This window comes from Camelina sativa, chromosome 18 (genome assembly GCF_030686135.1).
Source record: "Camelina sativa cultivar CO46 ecotype springtype chromosome 18, ASM3068613v1".
NCBI lineage: Eukaryota > Viridiplantae > Streptophyta > Magnoliopsida > Brassicales > Brassicaceae > Camelina > Camelina sativa.
This window is the reverse complement of record NC_141897.1, coordinates 6,770,056-6,790,304: the sequence shown is the minus strand read 5'-3', so window position 1 is coordinate 6,790,304 and position 20,249 is coordinate 6,770,056. Positions and strand designations below refer to the sequence as shown.

Sequence of the window (20,249 nt, the reverse complement as noted above, 5' to 3'; positions counted from 1 at the left end):
GGAGAAAAAACGCTACAAGGCGTGAAGTTGGCTAATCAGATGATGTTATCTCAATTAGTTTTTAAACAATACGTAAATGGAAATTCACGACAAACTCTTTGCAAAACAACGCCAGAGATTCTCTATATACAGTGTAATTAAATTGCCTGAAAGTGAAACTCAGAATAAGGCTAACTGCTTCCTATGCTTTTAATTGTTTTGGGTTCATGTCTGGAATTGTGATTGGGATAGAGGTGATGTTGCCACACTTGCTCTATCGGTACCGCGAATGTTGTACTTCTCGTACACTCTTTCGCGATTCTCAGACCACCATACCTCTGCCTGTTGCTCCTTGAACCTTCTCCGGCTACAAAAAAAAAACAACCGCATTAGTATTAGTTTATAATCTCCAAAAAAAAAAAGTATCAAGATATTCTAAAATGTTACCTAAACCGCACACGTTTGAGATCTCTTGTTCCATCGCCTAGGGCTAATAGTGTTATATAAACACCAAGTTCGTACTGTTCGATCCACTCTGCCTCAACTTGAGAAGCATTTGAAGCTGATGCTACTGAGCTTCTTGAGTTTCGGCGATTGTCACCATCTTCTGAGAAACCATTACTGATTCGAATACCCTCGCTTCCAAGTTCGCTCATGCTTGCATCTGTGTTTCTTGGTGACGGGGAATTCCGCCGAAGTCCATTCATTGCCAAAGTTGATGCAAGTGAGGTGTCGTTAATTGAGTCAGATCGTGATGGACGCTGTCCATTCGCACTTGCAAATTGAAATCCGTTTTGCTCAAACCTGTTCAATAAATTAGCTGTCCGTGCTTCGTAAGCAGTCGATGGTAGCAACGCGGTTATATCCTTGACCTGGAAAGATCAAATAGGAAAGTTTAGGGAAGAAACAGAAAAGGAAAAACGAAATCAGGATTTCCGTGGAAGGGGGATGCTGGAAATGACAAGACAACTTCGTGGGGATTATATTTCAAAGATGAATACATCACACAGAGACGGTTTAATATATATAAGAGAATCAAGCCAAAACCTGTGCTGTCAGAGATTTTATAACTTCTTTTGCAACTTCTGATTTGGCGGATTCCTCTGCTACCAGGTTCATCGCTTCTTGCACTTTCTTCACAGACTTCTGAACTTCGAATTCTTGGGCCTCACATCTGTGCCTCAGACTCTCGGCCTGAACAGCATCCCAGATTCATTTTAAAAAGTTAACGAGTTTAGACAGACAGACGTGGAAGAAAAAGATAATGCTTTCAAGGTTTGGAGGTCGAGTTTTACCTGGGCGCGTAATTTGACTACTTCCTGATTCAGAAGTTCATTTGATTTCTTCAGACTCTCAGCTATACTTGTTGAAAAACCAAGACCAGCTGTCAAAGGAATGGGAGTGACTGAACGAGGAGGACTAGATCTTCTTGAAAAAGGTGACACAGATCTGGAGCTTGCTCCAGACGGAGTTACTGCTGGTTTTGGTGGCCCGCGCCGTAAGTCAGCCACATTGGTTAAAGCATCTTTAAGCTGTAATAGAGGTGTTTGAGAAGTGCGAACAAGAGAAAATGCGTCCGCCTTTTTTCCTTGTCTAGCTGCCCTGCTATCCAGCTGCTTAATCAAATCTATATTTGATGGTATTCCTGATTTAGCCAATCTTATCTCGGCTTTATCCAATCTGTCCTTGTTCTCCCCGGAAAGTCGTGGCATAACATTCTTCCTGCTATCAATACTAGATTCTGAAACTTTACTTAGTTTAGAGTAACATGAATCGCAGACACGATAGGGCTTGCCTGGATTAGGTGCCAAAGCAGCTTTCAGTGATTTCTTGGAACTGCATGAATGGCAGTGGACAAGTCCACAGTTGTAACAATTGTGTCTCTTTCGTGTGAATCCGAACGCCTGTCTACAAGCTGAACATTGAGATTGCTCAGTACCAGAAACCCATTTATGAAGACATATTGCTGCTGTAAAGTTTGAACCACAGGCAACATGTTTTACGTGTCTCTCTTTCAAAGCATCAACAAGAGTGGGTGCCTTACGGTCCTCAATATCTCCATGACCTAATCTCCCATTCGCACCCTTTCCCCATGTAAATACTTCATTTCGAGACGTTAAGACTGCTACATGATAAGCTCCGCATGCTATTTCTTCAACACTATCCTTAGTTAGTTTATCCTCTACTAAGCAAGGAAGCTTCCCATCAGCATTGGGATTCCCTAGTTGACCATAAACAGTAGTACCCATCGTGTAAATTTTCCCCGATGTGGTCAAGCCAACTGTTAAACTATGTCCACATGCAACTCTGTGAAAAGAATGGTCAATTAGAGCTGATACACATGTGGGTTTAAGCCGAGACTCTTTATCTCCATGACCAAGACGGCTCTTGTCACCATCACCCCATGTGAACAGCTTTCCTGATGAAATGCTTGAACTTGACTGAGTGACAATGACTTCTACTATTGCAGCAGCATGCCATACACCACATGCAACGGCAATAGTCCTCAAACCAGATAAAGATTCAACTTCTCTCGGGTAAAATACAGTTTCTTTGTCACCATGCCCTAAAACACCAAATGTTCCATCTCCAAAAGTAAAAAGCTGTCCAGTTGACGTGATCAAAGCAGTGTGCCACGGTCCACAAGATACGGACGCAACTTGAAGACCTTCAAGAGGACCTGAAATTCTCTTTGGTATCCAGTGACTTACATCGGTACCATGGCCAAGAAGTCCAACACAGTGTGTTCCATCACCCCATGTGTAAATCTCTCCTGTCATTGTGACAGCGCACGTATGGAACTCACCGCAGACAACAAAATCAACACTAGTAGCAGCTAGAGACTCAATAAGCTGAGGACCACTAACATCTTTTCCCATTCCATGGCCAAGACGTCCTCCCGATGCGTCACCCCACGTAAAAACCTCACCTTGCCTAGAGACTAGAGCAGCATGCTTAACACCACATGCTATGTGATGGACATCCAAACAAACATTGGATTCCAATGGCTTTGGTATCAGAACATCAGACCTTGAACCAACACAAGAAGCATTCCTATCAGCCCCGACTCTGACAACACTATCACATAGCACTTCACCCCATATATAAACATCACCTAGAGCATCACAATCATCTGGAGCAGAACCATGACTTGAGCTGCTTTGAACACTAGAGACACTAACCCGGAAAACGTCTGATCCAGGTCCTCTTACTAACATATTTGGGCTCTCTGATGCCACATGTGATCTTTCAGAACTGACAGAATTCTCAGTTCTAGAAGTCCTGGGAAAAGTGTTTGAATTGGAGGGCGTCTCAACAATGCTAAAATCTCGAGAAGCACAAACTGAACTGTTGGTAGGACTGCTTAAAGTCAAGTCTCTGCTGTCCTGAAAATGATGAAATGAAACAAAACAAACTTCAGGAAAAACTAAATGAGACTTATCTTGAGAAGAGAGAAATACATTTGCAACATCAATAAAACTGACGCTGTCAGCGTTAGGAATGCTCATTACTTACAGCAATAGAGAGGCCTCCATCACTCCAGCCGTCAATTTTAGAGCGGCCAGCTTGACCAGATATCAAAGCTTTTAGGCCAGCAATCCACACCTCTGCCTCAACTTTGTCCTTGCAAATCTGAATATAAGGTAACCTTTTTAACTTCACATATACAGAGGCAGACAATACATGCTGAAGAGAAAGTAACTGAGGTTTATTACCAAATCAAGAGTCCGCTTCCTGTTGGAGTATACGAGAGAAAAAGATAAATAATCCTTTTCAGGGCGAAGGTAACGTTGGAAAACAGCCTGATAGCATAAACGTGATCAAAGTCATAACATGTTCCTCATAAATTTTTTGATGCCTTTGTTTGATACTGCATCGAAACAAAAAAGAAAAAAAAAAAGTAGAAATTCAAGAGAAATTACAGTTCGTTGTCCTGGAACAATCTTAGATACAGTTGCTAACTTGAGACGTTTTTCTCCACCATTTGAAATCCAGATTAAAGATGTCTCATCCTGCAAATAACATGTCCAAGGTGGATAAGAATAAAAGGCTTATATTTGACCAAACACAAAGATGCGAAAATATCCTCAGCCTTAATAGCACCACAAAGAAGCTCATGGAAAGATTGCAAGGCTCAGAACCAAATTTACAGCAAAACCAATTTTATTTATGCTCAGAACCGAAATGTAATCCATTTTTAATCTAAAGGACACTCACGTTGGAGAGTCTAAATGGACAAAACTTAGGCTTTCCTTTCCGACCATATTTCAACAGTTGAGCACCTTTCTTCAAAGCAATTAGAGCCTGCAAAACATTGAAGGGCTTCTGTGAAGATCTTGATGAGACAAAAACTAGTTCGTAACTAAAACTTCAAAATTACAGGGACACTTACAAGACGGAAAAAAAAAACATAATTTGCAAACAAATTTCAGACACATCTAGTGAGACTAGGAGAAATCATCAAAATTATATATAAAAAAAAAACACAGAGGAAAGAAGAAGAGAGGACCTGTTCGATGTCTCGCTCGACATTACCATAGCTCACAAGATCTGCCATTCCATGAGAGGGGTTTACCAAAATACCAAAACCCTCTCCGATCACACGGTGAAGCAGCACCGGTCATCCTAAGCAAACAAGACTACGTGAAGTCTCCGCCGTTCTAACCATCAAATTCCGCGCTAAACTCCAAAATAAAATTAAAAAAATAAAACCCTCTTCTATATCAAAATTCTTGGACAAAAATGTGAAATTTCGAAACCCTAGCTTCTTGAGTTAGGGGAGTTTCCGATGAAAGTGAGGTGTGCTCGGAAATCAAGAGAAAGCGTTCGCTGTTTTTAGGTGGTAACGGCTGTGGTGGTCTTGGAAATTGCGGTTTTTTCTTTGGTAATCTTGAGAAATTTCGCCGGAGGATGGAAGAAGAAGATGAAGATCGCCGGAGAGAGAGAGAGACCAGAGAGAAAGAGCGCGAGAATGAAAGGCACTACATCAAGCGCCAACGAAACTAGTCTTTTGCCGTGGAATTCCAAGTACGGACATAGTCAATGTTGAAAAGTAAAATAATTACACATCAGTTATTAAATAGGGTAATATAATAATAATGTTCCTCGTTTATATTTATTTTTCACCTAATATTTTAATTTTATATTATTAATTATCAAAATATATGTATAAATTTTTTAAGGATATATAATTAACTAAAAGTGATACAAAGTAGTAAATATAGACAAAAAGGTTAAGAGTATTTTTATTTATTTATCATTTTTAGCATTATACAGTTGTAACCAAGTCCCATTTATTTTAATTATGTTCTTAACTATTGCATCTAATTATCTCTTTCAACTATGTCTACTTCGTCTAATCAATCAGTTTATTAAATGGAAAATTTCCAAAATATTCCCACTTCAGCCGTAGCGGTAGAAAGCTCTACTTGTCGCATCTGAGGGTAGAGGATGTCACGAAGTGGTGATTAAGAAGAAGAAATGATTAAAGAACTATAAAAATGGAACTCACGATGAGCCTGGATATGAAGTACTTAGTCTCATTATTGTTTTATCTTAAAAAAAAAAATTAAGAGGTGGTAGATCTGTTTCTTTTTCATTCGTGCTAATTAAAGTCTCCTCACTTTCTCATTTTATATAAGAACGTGTGTTTATTTAGAATATACACATGCCAACATATTGGATTGGTTGTTACTTGTTAGGTTGGGTTTTTATTATACCCAAAAACTTTTTTAGAAGAGCTTGTGAGACTGGAACGGAGACGCATAAGGATATTATGCACGTTACACTCACCCAAATTCAATTGAGAGTTCTTTTCTTGAAGCTAGTAGCCTTGAATGGAGTTGATATCTTAGGGATGTGCATTGCTGGTCACTGATTATTGATCAAGGGAGATAGGACATGAAATCAAGCCTGTCCGTACGAGTATCTGATCAATAATGATAACTGGGCCGTAGTCCAAGTTGCAGCATGAGGAACAGAGGCCTTACGGGAATCGATACTGATAAGAGGAAGGATCTAGAATAGATAGAAGTTACATGTGACTCTTGGTGGACGAACCCAGCGAAGTCAAACCAAGATCGGAGGTCGTTTTCATCGTAGGAGCTCCCATGTGAAGACCTCCTTATGTCACTATCTCCATTAATTCAGTACTAACGGCTATATGCCTATTGGCTTTCTATATCAGCCCTTGTAACATACATTTGAGAGATTCTAATTTAAGTCTTTTGGTTTATCATTTATTCTCTATCAAGTAATTCTCTTCTATTCCGCAATTCTAACATGGTATCAGAGCCAGGTTGTTGTTCTTGACAATCTGAATCTTCTATTCTCGTGTTTCTCCCTTTATTCTCAAAGTATATTCTCTCATGTTCTTCTCTAGTCTTTAGTTTACAGTTGATTCTCTGGTTAAAAGATTTATCCAACGGTCCATAGCACAACCATGGAAAACTCGAAACCTCTTGTGCTATCTACCGTTCTCAAAGGAGGAAACTATCTCATGTGGTCAAGAACCACCAAAACCGCATTATGTGGCCGCGGACTCTGGAGCCATATTGAAGGCGGAAAAGCTCCAAAGAAAGCCACCAAGAACGATGAGAAGAAATCATCAAAGAAGATGAAGAGGAGGCTAAACTCGAAGAAGAAGCCAAATCGTTCAAAGAAGACCAAATCGTCCTCTCCATTCTCCAAAACTCTCTAGAAGCTCCGATTCTCGAAGCTTACTCATACTGTGAGACGGTTGGTGAACTATGGGAGACTCTCAAGAACGTCTTCGGCAACATCTCCAACCTGACTCGTGTCTTTGAAGTTAAGAAGATTATCAATGACCTGACTAAAGAGGATATGGAGTTTAACAAACAATTCGGTAAGTTCAGATCTCTGTGGGCCGAGTTTGAAATACTTAGGCCGAACACCATGGATCCGGCTGTGCTCAACGAGCGAAGAGAACAAGAAAAAGTCTTTGCCTTGATGCTCACACTCAACCCTACTTTCAATGACCTCATCAAACACATCCTAATATCTGACAAGCTCCCTAGTCTTGATGACGTATGTGCGCAGATTCAGAAAGAGCAAGGTTCACTTGGCCTATTCAGTGGTAAAGGAGAGTTAGTCATGGCCAACAAGGGCATTTTCAAGCCAGAGGATCGAAGACCAAAAGAAGGGTGTGAACATTGCAAGAGAAAGAGTCACACTAAAGACAAATGTTGGTTTCTTCATCCTCACTTAAGGCCAAATAACCTCAACAAGTTAAATAACCTTAACAACAACAGAGATCCGAGAGCAAATCTCACCCACTCAAAGGATGAACAAGGACAAGCTGCCTCATCGAAGAGTGGAGAAGAGACTGCATCTGGCGACTTTGTGAGGAAATCAGACTTGGAAGCATTTTTCAAGTCTTTGGCTTTCAAAGAATCTGGTAAAACATTCTTAACCCTTAGTCCTAAGAGTTTCAAGGATACAAGTGCTTTGATCCTCCCAGTAATCGCATATTCGTTTCTCGGGATGTCAAGTTTATTGAAGAACAAGTATACTTTGAGAAGAGAAATTGGGATGATCTAAAGGACCTTGCAAATCCTACTGATCGATCCGCAAGCCTCAGGTTCTTACTCGATCATCTTGGCATCTCACCACATCAACATCAAACTGTGTCCCAGGATACTACACCTGACTCAACTGGTGACGCAATAACTACAACAGCTCCGCCTGAGGTTCTGGTTCCGATGTCAGAGGGGGAGACCGATGTGATACATGAAGAAAACATAGCTCAAGTTCAAACTCAAGTTGAAGCTCGAGTTCAAACCCAAGAAACTGAACAAACTTAGACTCAAAACAGATTCCAAAACAGAGCTCAAACTGAAGAAACAACTTTGGAACTCCTGGAGCCGACGTCATCACATCATGATCCGACACCACCACCAGTAAGGAGAAGTACCCGGATCAAGTATCTGTCAACCTGGAAAGACAAGCGATTATATTACAACAATCAAGCCATTGCTCATCCGATTCAAGTCGTGTGTTCTCTAGCTATACTACCAGCTGATCATCAAGCGTTTCTTGGTAAGATAGATGAACACGATATACCAAAGACATATGAAGAAGCCAAGGAAAGCAAATAATGGTTGAATGCTGTTGATGATGAAGTAGGAGCTATGAAACGTAATCATACATGGGACGAGTCTGACCTTCCACCTTGAAAGAAAGCAGTAAGCTCAAAATGGGTATTCACAATCAAATACTTGAGCAATGGAGATATAGAACGCTATAAAGCTCGACTTGTGGCGCGTGGCTTTACACAAACCTATGGAGAAGATTACAAGGAAACGTTTGCGCCTGTAGCAAAACTTCACACGATAAGAGTATGTAACAACCCGTCTCGCGGACCCCATTAGCCTCACTGCTAGCTTGCCCCATAAGCCCAAAACTGGCCCTGCAGGGCATCGATCCTAACCCCTCAATGTGGCAAATGGAACTACTCATCCAAATCCACAGTAGGTTATTGGTGCGCCAGGCGTTCCTCGAACCCTGGTCCCCACCCTTTAACAACCTTCCCAAAGGACAAGTTGCCACCAATTGATCTATTGGGATATCCACAGTGATGGATTAGGATCGATGCCCTGCAGAGCCAGTTTGGGGTCCGATGGGGCGACTAGTAGTGAGGCTAAGATCAGTCCATTAAAAGGCCCAAATGGAGCAAAATGATTAAAACGACAAAAGGAATGTCGTGTGTTGTATATGTATCTCCTTCTCCATTTTGCCGTCAAGGAGAAACGCAGACCTAACCCTAAAAACACACTAGCATCTTGATCTTGATCCTTGGAGATCTGAAGTCGTGATCTTCTTGTTGGTGATGTTGGTACTAAGAAGAAAGTTATCGAGAGGCCTTGTTGTTATCGTGAGTCTTGTGGAGAAGTAGCGTTGCTTAGAAGACCGTGAGCCTTCACAGCCGTCGGTCACCAAAGCTGGTTAGTCCGCCACCGTCGGTCACCGGAGATGTCAGGCGTTGTCACCAGAGCATTCATGGTCCATCGGAGATATCTTTAAGGGTAAGGAAACCCTATTTTCTTATGTAGCTTGCACAAGAAGTTACTGACCTTGTCTTATGATTGTTGTTGTCGTTTCGTTGTTGAGCGATGAGGATCTAACCTCTGAAGCTTGAATGGCCGTGTCGATGTCAAGCCGCCGATCAGATCTGTCGAGAGTAATTGCCGAGAAAGGTAATCGGCTGCACCTTGTCTCGTGTTGTAGTTGTTGTTGTGTTTTGTTGATTATTGAACCGTGTCTAAACCAATGAATCTTAACTTATGTTAGACAAGAACCGTAACTTAATTCATGTGGACGTGAGTTGACTTATGGTTTGGTGGTCACGTATGGGAGTGTGGTGTTTGTGATATTAGTTTGACTTGAGATTTGATTATGAAACCAAACATTCATGTGGCCTAAAAGTGGAACTGTGGTATATTAAATTATTAGTTTATGGTCTAATTAATTTAAGTGGAAAATATCAAAATTAAGTAAAGACTTTGGATTTTTTATTTGGTTTAATTGATTATGGTGATCTAAACTGTTGCAGATGGAGGATTGTTGCTGAAGAGTTTCTGTTGTTACTTTTTCTACACCAAGGATTAAATCCAATAACTAAGGTGAGGGTGGTATTTGCGGATAACAGTAATCTTTTTCCTTATGTACTCTTCGATAGTTGATGAGTATAGACTTAAGAATTATTTATTGATTGAAAGTGTTTGTGTGGATTTGTGTGCATAGTAAAATAGGCTGTTAGTAACATGATATATGTTAGGCACATTAGCTACATAATCTGATGTTATGAATTAACTTATATATTATATTATAAATATAATTATGAACATAAATAAGAATGAGAATGAGAATAAGAAAGGGAAAGATACTTGAGGATATTGGACTGTAATGACTGACGGGTTCATTGCAGTTCATAAACCGCTGACGAGGAGGGAAGAATCGAGCTATTGGTCGTGGTCTTCTAAAAAAGGGGGTTTGGGAGCCAGAAAAAGTGTTAATGGCCAAACCTATAAATAAAATAAAACTTCTTATGTAAAGAAACAGAAATGTTTGAATGTGGTAGTTGCCACCAAAGTGCATAAAATAAGATGAAAGTTATTGAGGAGAATAAGATGTTTGCTTGTTTGTTTGATTAATAGACATTCTAAATCTAAGCTAAGTAATGATCGCTGATTATATTCGGAACGTGATTATTGTATGTCCAGTGGGAAGAGTTTGATCTCCTCACTGAGTAAACTTGTTTACTCACCCCCTTATTTCCCTATTTCCCAGGTTAGTAAGTTCAACAGTTGCAGTTTGAAGTCTGTTCGTTGGTGAATTTTAAACAAAGAAACGTTATTGGCCAGACCGAATGGATTACATGTTGTTCCATCTTTTGCGACGGTACGAGTGTTACATTTGGTATCAGAGCCAGGTTAAGGCCACTCCGGTGCTGACCCGGAGGATCAAGTTTTCGAAAACGATTTTGTTTAAAAAAAAAATGTTTTCAACGAAAGTTTCCGGAAACGAGTTTTGTTTTGTATAAATATTTTGTAACATCCGCGAACCAAAACTCTGCGTTTTGGGGATAGGTGTCGATGGACACCAAGAGTGGTGTTGGTCGACACCACTTAATTTCTGGTTCGACCAGATGGATTCAATTGGTGAATTTTGGACGGTTTGGTTAAGGAAAACCACAGAACCGGACTATTAAGTGAGGAAAACAACCTAGGTCGTGTTTTATTGTTCTCTCGCCGCTGAATAAAAGAGGAAAAAGATGAGAAAAGTTGTTCTTGAGTTTATGTGAGTTTTGGTTAGATTCAAGGCTTTCTGGGTGAGATCTTGCTGAGGGAGTGAGGATTCAAGGCTAGGAACATGTGGGAGGTTTGCTGGGAGTGTGAGATTCATCATTGTTGGTCAGAAACTTCCTGCAAAAAGGTGAGTGCATGATCATGGCTGATCTAAGCCTTTGATTCCTTGTTCTTGCTTGTTTTTGCTGTTTTTGGTGTGTTTTTCTTGCTGGGATTGGTTGCTACAGGTTCCTATGGACATATTTGGCTTGGGTTTTGAGTATTGGATGATTTGGAAGAGGTTGGGGAGCGAGATTCGACTCTCGGCTTCGAGCGGATCATGGTTGCAGAGGGAGTCTCGATCGACACCACTTGGTGTCGGTCGACACCAGCAAAACGACATCGATCGACACTGTGGGTTAGTGTCGGTTTGACATTGGAATAGTTATGTTTGGATATTGGTTATTCTATTATTGAGTATTATTGGATATTGGTATTTGTTATTTCGCTGTTGTTTATGATTGTGGTTAGGTGGCTAGTGGATATGGGACCACTAGTTGTAATTTATTTATTATTTTTATTATATTATTACTATTTATTATTTAAAAAAAAAGGGTCAGGTCATTTCAGTTTGGTATTAGAGCACTTACGGTTCTAGGTTTGGGTTCACTAGGTTTCTGTTGTTGATGTTGGGATTGCATGCTTTGATTGATTACGTGAGTTACTCAATTTTGTGTGGCATGGAGTCCTAGAACATCTTCTTCAAGCTTACAATGTGATTCCACGCTGCGTTTATGTTTTTGTGGTTTGTGTTATGTTAAGATTGCTTGTTAGCCTCTGTTCTTGGAAGTGCAGTGGTTAAAGGTGTTTGATTTGTTGGTCGTGGACGTGGGCATTGTCATGGTCGTGTTCGGACGGGTTTCCTATGCCAGCAAGTGTGTGGTACAGATTTCCACGAGGAGGTACGCCGTAGGATCGCAAGCGTATCAGGAGGGACCAGAGGGGGTTAGCCGGTGAGCGTGCCGGGGGTGCTGGGAACCCAAGTGTGGGGCTGCAGCAGGTGGAGCCCAGGGTCGAGATGATCGCTTGGCGGATCTGTTGGCGTGCTGTGGGAGCGGTTACCGAGAGGGGGTACCAGTGCAGGCTCCAGTTGTACCGCATGTGGGGGGTGCAGCCGAGGGCTGCGAATGTTGAGGACTATCCATCTTTTGTTAGGAGGATGGAGCAGTTGTAGATGACCTGTACGAGATTCTTATCGAGAGGTATCGAGCCTAGAGGGGCAGATAGGTGTTCATATTCAGTTGGATCAGATATTTCTCTATTTGGTGGGTAATCCAGGTTGATATGAGAAGTTGAGTGGGAAGGTGTAACATTGCTATGTTATACTCGGACCACAGGATGTACTTCTGGTTGGGAGATGTTTATAGTCGTTAAGGATTGTTGCTCTTGAGGGGATGGTGATTCTCTTGAATACCGATAGCTCGAGGGGCTGGGGGCTCCGAGAGTGGCAGAGGGGATTATGTTTCCCTAAGGGGATGAGTAGTTCCCTTGATACCGAGATCTTGAGGATTGTAGTCCAAGAGTGAGACGGTATAATTCGAAGACGCTGGTCTGAGAGTGAGATTAGTATGGCTCGAAGGTTGGGACCTAAGGGTGGAGGAGTTGGGAGCAAGCAATGCCTAGGACGTGAGTATAAACATAATGATTGAATGTAGACCTCGAGAGATTGACGGTGGTTTAATCTTGGGTGTTGGATATGTTGACCAATGGGTCAGGGTTTTATGACCAGAGCGGTTATGAATGTGTAGCTGTTGAGCTAGGATTGTGAGGGTGGTGGTGATGGAGTCCCGGGAAGGGGAGTTGCAGCAGGTTTGAGCCGGGAAAGGCATATTTGCCAGATACATGAGTTCACGAGAAGCCTTCATGTCAGGATAATCTAATCGTTGCGACGATGTTTACGATCATTGGAGATGGACAGGGTTGCTAGATTCAAGGTTTTGGTAAGCTTGCTGAGGGAAACAAGGCAAGAGGCTTGAGTTGGCGGCTTGCAAAGCATTTGACACGGTGAATCAGAATGTGCGAACGTATGGTACTTGTTTGTTTTATTACGCTCATATTGATGATTTGTTGTGGAGAATTGCTAAGCGGGAAGCTAATTTTGTTATAAGCTATCTTGTGGAAGTTTTCTTAAGAGACAAGTTACTAGAGGTTCTTGGATGGACAAGAGGTGTTGATATCCGGGTGGTGGTGAGTTGATGTCAGCATACTTGATTAGTAGTCTAGTAGAGTTGAGGAAGAAAAATAAGGGGTTCTTACGTCTTATCACTTCACCGTGGGGAGCGTCAGTGTTGTTCGTCAAGTAGAAGGACGAGGTATGGGTTTATGAGTTCGTGGCGATGTCGTTTGGGTTAACAAATGCGCCAACAGCTTTTTTGTGAGGTTGATGAACAACTTATTTCAGGAGTTTCTAGATGTGTTTGTCATCATCTTCATCGACGACATCCTGGTTTATTCTAAAAGTCTTGAGGAGCATGCAATGTGTTTGAGAGCAGTTCTAGAGAAGCTGCATGAGCAGAAGCTGTTTGTTAAGCTGAGGAAGTGTAGTTTCTGGCAGCGTGAGATGGGTTTTCTGGGTCATATTGTATCTAAAGATGGGGTTTCAGTAGATCCGGAGAAGATTCAAGCTATTAGAGATTGACCTAGACTGCAGAATGCCATGGAGATCAGGGTTTTCCTTGGGTTGGCAGGCTATTACATGAAGTTTGTGCAGGGCTTTGCAAGCAGAGCACGTCCTATGACTAAGTTGACAGGGAAGAATGTTCCTTTTGTGTGGTCACAAGAGTGCGAGGCGGGCTTTGCAAGACTGAAGAAGATGTTAACTACTACTCAAGTATTGGCTTTGCCTGAGCAGGGAGAACCTTATGTTGTCTATACAGATGCATCCAGAGTTGGTTTGGGGTGTGTGTTGATGCAGCATGGGAAGGTGATTGCCTACGCTTCGCGGCAGTTGCGGAAGCATGAGGAAAATTATCCTACTCATGACTTTGAGATGGGTGCTGTAGTTTTTTCCCTGAAGATTTGGAGATCTTGTCTTTATGGTGCAAAGATACAGGTGTTTACAGATCATGAGAGCCTGAAGTACATATTCACTCAGCCCAAGCTGAACTTGAGGCAGAGACGGTGGATGGAGCTGGTGGCGGATTATGATCTGGATATAACTTATCCCCCTGGTAAGGCTAACCTGGTTGCGGATGCTCTGAGTCAGAAGAGGGCAGCTTGGGCTTAGGAGCAGGATATGGACTCTCTGGTAGGACAGATTAGTGCGTGGAGTTTGTGTGCAGTTTCTCAGGAGCTGTTGGGTTTGGTTGCAACTGATAGAGCGGATCTGTGGAGCAGAGTGCGTTTGGCTCAGGAGAATGATTTGGGGCTGGTGAATGCCTCTAAGGTTGTTGACTCTGAGTATCATGTTTCAGCTAATAGTACTATTTTGGTACATGGGCGGATTTGTGTGCCTAAGGATAGGAGAGGCTCATGCGAGCATGTTCTCCATTCATCCAGGAGCGACTAAGATGTACCGTGACCTCAAGAGGTACTATCATTGGGTCGGGATGAAGAAGGATGTGGCTAACTGGGTCGCGACGTGTGATGTGTGTCAGCTAGTGAAGGCTGAGCATCAAGTACCAGGTGGATTGCTGAAGAGTCTTCCCATTCCAGAGTGGAAGTGGGATATGATTACTATGAACTTCGTGGTAGGTTTACCAGTGTCCAGGACGTTTGATGCTATTTGGGTCATTGTGGACCGGTTGACTAAGTCGACACATTTTCTGGCCATTAAGAAGACTGATGGAGCAGCGGTCTTGGCTAAGAAGTATGTAAAGTAGATAGTCAGATTGCATGGGGTGCCAGCGAGCATTGTGTCTGAGAGGGATTACAAGTTCACTTTGGTGTTCTGGTAGGCATTTCAGGCAGAGATGGGCACTAAGGGGCATATGAGTACAACTATCATTCCTAGACAGATGGATAGCCAAAGAGGACGATCCAGACGTTGGGGGAGTTGCTGAGGATGTGTGTGCTGGATTGGGGTGGCCATTTGGCAGATCACTTGTGCTTGATAGAGTTTGCTTACAACAATAGTTACCAGGCGAGTTTTGGGATGGATCCTTACGAGGTTTGTATGTGAGGTCGTGTTGTACACCGTTATGTTGGACTCAAGTGGGGGATAGGAGCATGTACGGGGAAGATTTTGTGCAGGAGACCTCAGAGAAGATTCGAGTTCTCAAGCTAAACATGAAGGAAGCTCAGATCCGCATAGGAGTTATGCCGACAAGAGGAGGAGAGATCTTGAGTTTCAGGTTGGAGATAGAGTGTATCTCAAGATGACCATGTTGTGGAGTCGGAACATGCCATTGACTGCGACTAAGTAACAAGATGAGGTGGTGTTCGGGATAAAAAGTTCCGCGAGCCTGTTGTTTAAAGGGGAAAGGTTTCCTAATTAGTAGTTGCTAAAAGAGGAAAGTTTCCAGAAGTGGACAGTTCTAAAAATGGAAAGTTTTATGTGAGTTCGAATTTGTCCATTTTTAGTCGTCGTGAGCCTTGGAGAGGCTAGTATGGCCTTAGTGGCGGACCATGGGGTTATCTTGTGCCGTGTGCGGCGGTCTTGCGAGACGTGTGTAGCTTTTGTGGCAGGCTGTTTAGCCGTTGTGTGGCCTTTGTGGCGGGTTGTTTATCCGTTGTGTGGCCTTTGTGGCGGGCTGTTTAGCCATTGTGTGGCCTTTGTGATGGTCCTTCGGGACATATGGTCTTTGTGACGGTCCTTCGGGACGAGTGGCCTTGGTGGCGGTCTTGTTTAGGACATTTGTTTGCCTTTTGTGGCGGTCCTATTTAGGACATTTGTTTGGCCTTTGCGGTGGTCCTGTTTAGGACATTTGTTTGGCCTTTGTGGCAGTCATATTTAGGACATTTGTTTGGTCTTTGTGGCGGCCCGTGGGGCAGTGAGATGACCCTTGTGTGGTCATCAGGTATTCCAGTGAGGGAATATGTGGTTGGTAGGACATTGTGTTGTCTTACCTGAGCTACGGGAAGGAAACCTGGTTAGGGATAGGACGTAGACGTGTTCAGAATTGTTTGCTCATGACTCTTGGGGGACTTTGGTTCTCCTAGTACCGCCATATTCTAAGACTTTGTGGCTTGGGAGTATGGTTGGTATATCGACTTTGGATGACAATCTGGGGGTGCACTGAAGGGTGGCAACCCGAGAGACGAGTATTGGACTTCCTTATATATATTATGGCATGCGGGTTTAGGCCCGATGAGGAGCCAATATCATGGCATGCAGACCTCGGTCTGATGAGGAGCCAATAAAGACTCAAGGTTTACACCTGTGAGTGAAGGAAAGTCTAAAAGTCGAGAGCAAATAATGCCTGGAACGTGAGCCTATCGCCTAGAGGTGACTTTCCGTAGATCGGTCGGAAGAGTGCGAGCCATGGAGATGGTTGCATGAGAGTCTTTGACTGATGGTTGTTCGAGATTCGAGGATGAATCTATGTTGGTGGGGGAGAATTATAACATTCGCAAACCAAAACTCTGCGTTTTGGGGATGGGTGTCGATGGACACCAAGAGTGGTGTCGGTCGACACCACTTAATTTCCGGTTTGACCAGATGGATTCAATTGGCGATTTTTGGACGGTTTGGTTAAGGAAAACCACATAACCGGACTATTAAGTGAGGAAAACGACCTAGGTCGTGTTTTATTGTTCTCTCGCCGCTGAATCAAAGAGGAAATAGAAGAGAAAAGTTGTTCTTGAGTTTTTGTGAGTTTTGGTGAGATTTCAAGGCTTTCTGGGTGAGATCTTGCTGAGGGAGTGAGGATTCAAGGCTAGGAACGTGTGGGAGGTTTGTTGGGAGTGTGAGATTCATCATTGTTGGTCAGAAACTTCCTGCAAAGAGGTGAGTGCATGAACATGGCTGATCTAAACCTTTGATTCCTTGTTCTTGCTTGTTGTTGCTGTTTTTGGTGTGTTTTTCTTGCTGGGATTGGTTGCTACAGGTTCCTATGGATGTATTTCGCTTGGGTTTTGAGTATTGGATGATTTGGAAGAGGTTGGGGAGCGAGATTCGACTCTCGGCTTCGAGTGGATCGTGGTTGCAGAGGGAGTGTCGATCGACACCACTTGGTGTCGGTCGACACCAGCAAAACGACATCGATCGACAATGTGGGGTAGTGTCGGTCGACACCAATGCCAGTGTCGGTCGACACCTCCCTTCGAGCGAGATGATGTTTGTTTTCCTGATTTGTATGTTTTGTTTGTTGATTGTTTGGAACTTTGGAATCATTGTTGCTTGTGTGTATAGCCCAGTAGATGAGAGGATTGCCTCACTGAGTGTTTATCAAATACTCATGCATCTCAATTTGTGTTTGTGGTGCAGGTAAAGGCAAAGTGTGATCATGAAATCAAGGCAATGAAGAGGAGAATGTTCTAGGGACTCGATTGGTTGTTGTCTGGCATTGTTAGGTTGCTAGAGTTGGGTCCTATGAGAATGCGTACAACCGAGCTTACATGGCTCAAGGCGTTACTTGAAGATCTAGGCATCAAAACAACCACACCTATTCCTATGCACTATGACAATCAAGCAGCCATCCACATTGCAACCAACTCAGTGTTTCATAAAAAAACCAAGCACATCGAATTGGACTGTCACAAAGTTCGAGAAAAGATTGAAGAAGGTGTCACTATTCCATATTTCACACCAAGTAAAGATCAACTTGCAAACATCTTTACCAAGGCCACAAGTAGTCAGGTTTGTGCTCATATCCAAAAAAAACTTGGACTTGTGGACTTGACACATCCTTGATCTCAAAGTTCCCTAAGCTGTGGTCATTACACTCTCTTTCCCTCAATATAGTTTTGTCTCATGAGGTTTTCTATATTGAGGTTTTTAACGAGGTAATGCATCACGGCACTCCAAGTTTAGCCGAGGGATATGGCTAAACTTGAGGGGGAGTATTGATCAAGGGAGATAGGACATGAGATCAAGTCTGTCCGTACAAGCGTCTGTACAAGTATCTGATCAATAATGATAAGTGGGTCGTAGTCCAAGTTGCAGCATGAGGAACAGAGGCCTTAAGGGAATCGATACTGATAAGAAGAAGGATCTAGAAGAGATAGAAGTTACATGTGACTCTTGGTGGACGAGCCCAGCGAAGTCATTGGTGGACGAGCCCAGCGAAGTCAAATAAAGATCAGAGGTCGTTTTAATCCTAGGAGCTCCCATGTGAAAACCTACTTATGTTACTATCTCAATTAATTTTGTACTAACGGCTATATGCCTATTGTCTTTCTATATCAACCCTTGTAACATACATTTGAGAGATTCTAATTTAAGTCTTTTGGTTTATCATTTCTTCTCTATCAAGTAATTCTCTTCTATTCTGCAATTCTAACACTGATGAGCTAGGTCCTTTTCATGTAAGCCTCGGCATGAACTCTACGAGATAGAGATTGAAATTAGCAAGTTAGCTTTCACACTCTTTTGCAAATATATCTATTATTTGATGGAGTTGATGATATGGGGATTGACGATCGAGTTGATTTTCTGAATCCGAACAAATGAAGATAAATAGAAGATTGACTCGCTCAATCAATATTGCAATAAGAGATTTTGATCACTCAAACAATCCTAATTTGCAACTCAATAAATTGGAAGTGAATCAACACACACACCTAGAATCTAAAGATAAAACAAAAAGTAATTCACACTTTGTAAAATGCATAATAGTTCCTGATAGATAGAAAATGTTGTTTTTTTATTAAATCTATATATGATAGCTATCCGAAAAAATGCGACCAAAATTTGTGGTTTTTCAATCGTACCCTTAGGATAATTTTCCAAAAAAATCAGTAGAAAAAATAAATTATGTGTTTTACAAAAAATTGTGATTGTTCATTGTAACGGTTTTTTTGTAAAGTTGCAACTGTTCATTGTGGAGTTGTGTTTATTCGAATATTCGTAGCTTTTGAAAGCTATATATATTTGTCTTTTAGAACTGTTTTTATTTTTTTGCCATGACAGAAAATAATATAAAACGATTTTTATAACTTTCTAAACTGTTCTCTAACATTCATTCTTTTAAAAGTAAAGAAATTCCTCCAATTCTTGATTTAACAAAAGATTTTTGGAATAATGAATCTAATTTACAACTTTTAGTTAATTTCAAATATAAAAATTTAATGAAAATACCTAAAGTTTTTTTTCCAAGAGTTATGGATTATATAGTGAGTTTTTGGATTTGACTTTTCAATATGGTAATAAATATGTCTTCTATTTAAAAGTAGTTTACATGAGTTATTAGTTATAATCAAGTGCAAACACAACATTTGCGATTTTTTGTAGTACCTTTTCGTAATTTTTTTGTTTTTATTTGTTTTTTTTTTTAATTTGAACGGTTATATCTGTACATTATAGAGTTATGTCTTTTTCTATATTTTATTTCTATTTTTTCATCACAACTTTTCATTCTAATAGGTGTGTCTGTTTAAATAGTCATATCTTTTGAACTCTCTTTATATTTGTCTTTTCATCATGAACTAACAAGTTTGTTGAAACAAATTTTCCATTTTATGTTGAATCTAAATAATTGAATATTAATATCTAATATTCAACGTTATTCTATAATCTAACTAAAATTTTAGAAATGATTATAGCATTAGAGAAATTTAATACAACTTAATATAGAATTTACAGTTGTGTCTATTTATCTTAACTTTTTGCTAAAACAAATATTTATTTTTGAATAATAATAACAATCTGAAAAAATGAGAACAACAGTTGCGAATTTTCATAGTAACTTTTTGAAAAAAAAATGTTTTTATTTGTTTTTTTTAAACTCAAACAGTTGTATTTTGTTCATTGTGGAGTTGTGTTTTTCACTATATTTTATTCATATTTTTTCATCATCACTTTTCGTTCTAATAGGTGTGATTATAGCAATATAGAAATTTAATAAAACTTAATATAGAATTTACATTTGCGTCTATTTATCGTAACTTTTCGTTAAAAACTATTTTAATATTTAAAATTTATTTTAGTTTGGTTTTTTAAAGTTGTGTAATATAATTTTCTTTGATACAGTTTCACTCATTATTAATTTTTTTAATTATAATAAATTTTTAATAGAAAATTACATTTAATCATTACAACCATTAGTTCAATATTCTCTGTTAAGATCACTTTGTCATAATGATTTTTTTAATTGTAGGTCTTTACCATAATTCTTCATAAAGTATCTTATATTTATAATATTTTAAACGATGTTTCTTTTTGTAAAGTTGCATATATTTCTACATATTATTTTTTTGTTATAAGTTTTCATTTTGATGATTGTGTTTTTAGTAGCAGTTTATGTTTAATATTTATGTATTCAAACTATTATATTACGTTCAAATAATTATATAATGTATAATTTT

General features: G+C 40.6%; 1 protein-coding gene across 1 annotated transcript; it reads right to left on the bottom strand.

Moving 5' to 3' along the window:
- Nucleotide 1: 1 nt before the first annotated feature.
- LOC104760760 (PH, RCC1 and FYVE domains-containing protein 1) lies at nt 2–5,066 on the bottom strand. The gene is made up of 9 exons (XM_010483719.3): nt 4,490–5,066; nt 4,198–4,284; nt 3,903–3,992; nt 3,696–3,782; nt 3,496–3,612; nt 1,275–3,365; nt 1,027–1,173; nt 427–851; nt 2–346 (listed from the first exon to the last, which is right to left on the bottom strand). Exons 1-9 carry the CDS (start codon nt 4,535–4,537, stop codon nt 205–207), a joined length of 3,234 nt encoding a protein of 1,077 aa, XP_010482021.2. The 5' UTR covers nt 4,538–5,066; the 3' UTR covers nt 2–204.
- Nucleotides 5,067–20,249: the final 15,183 nt, after the last annotated feature.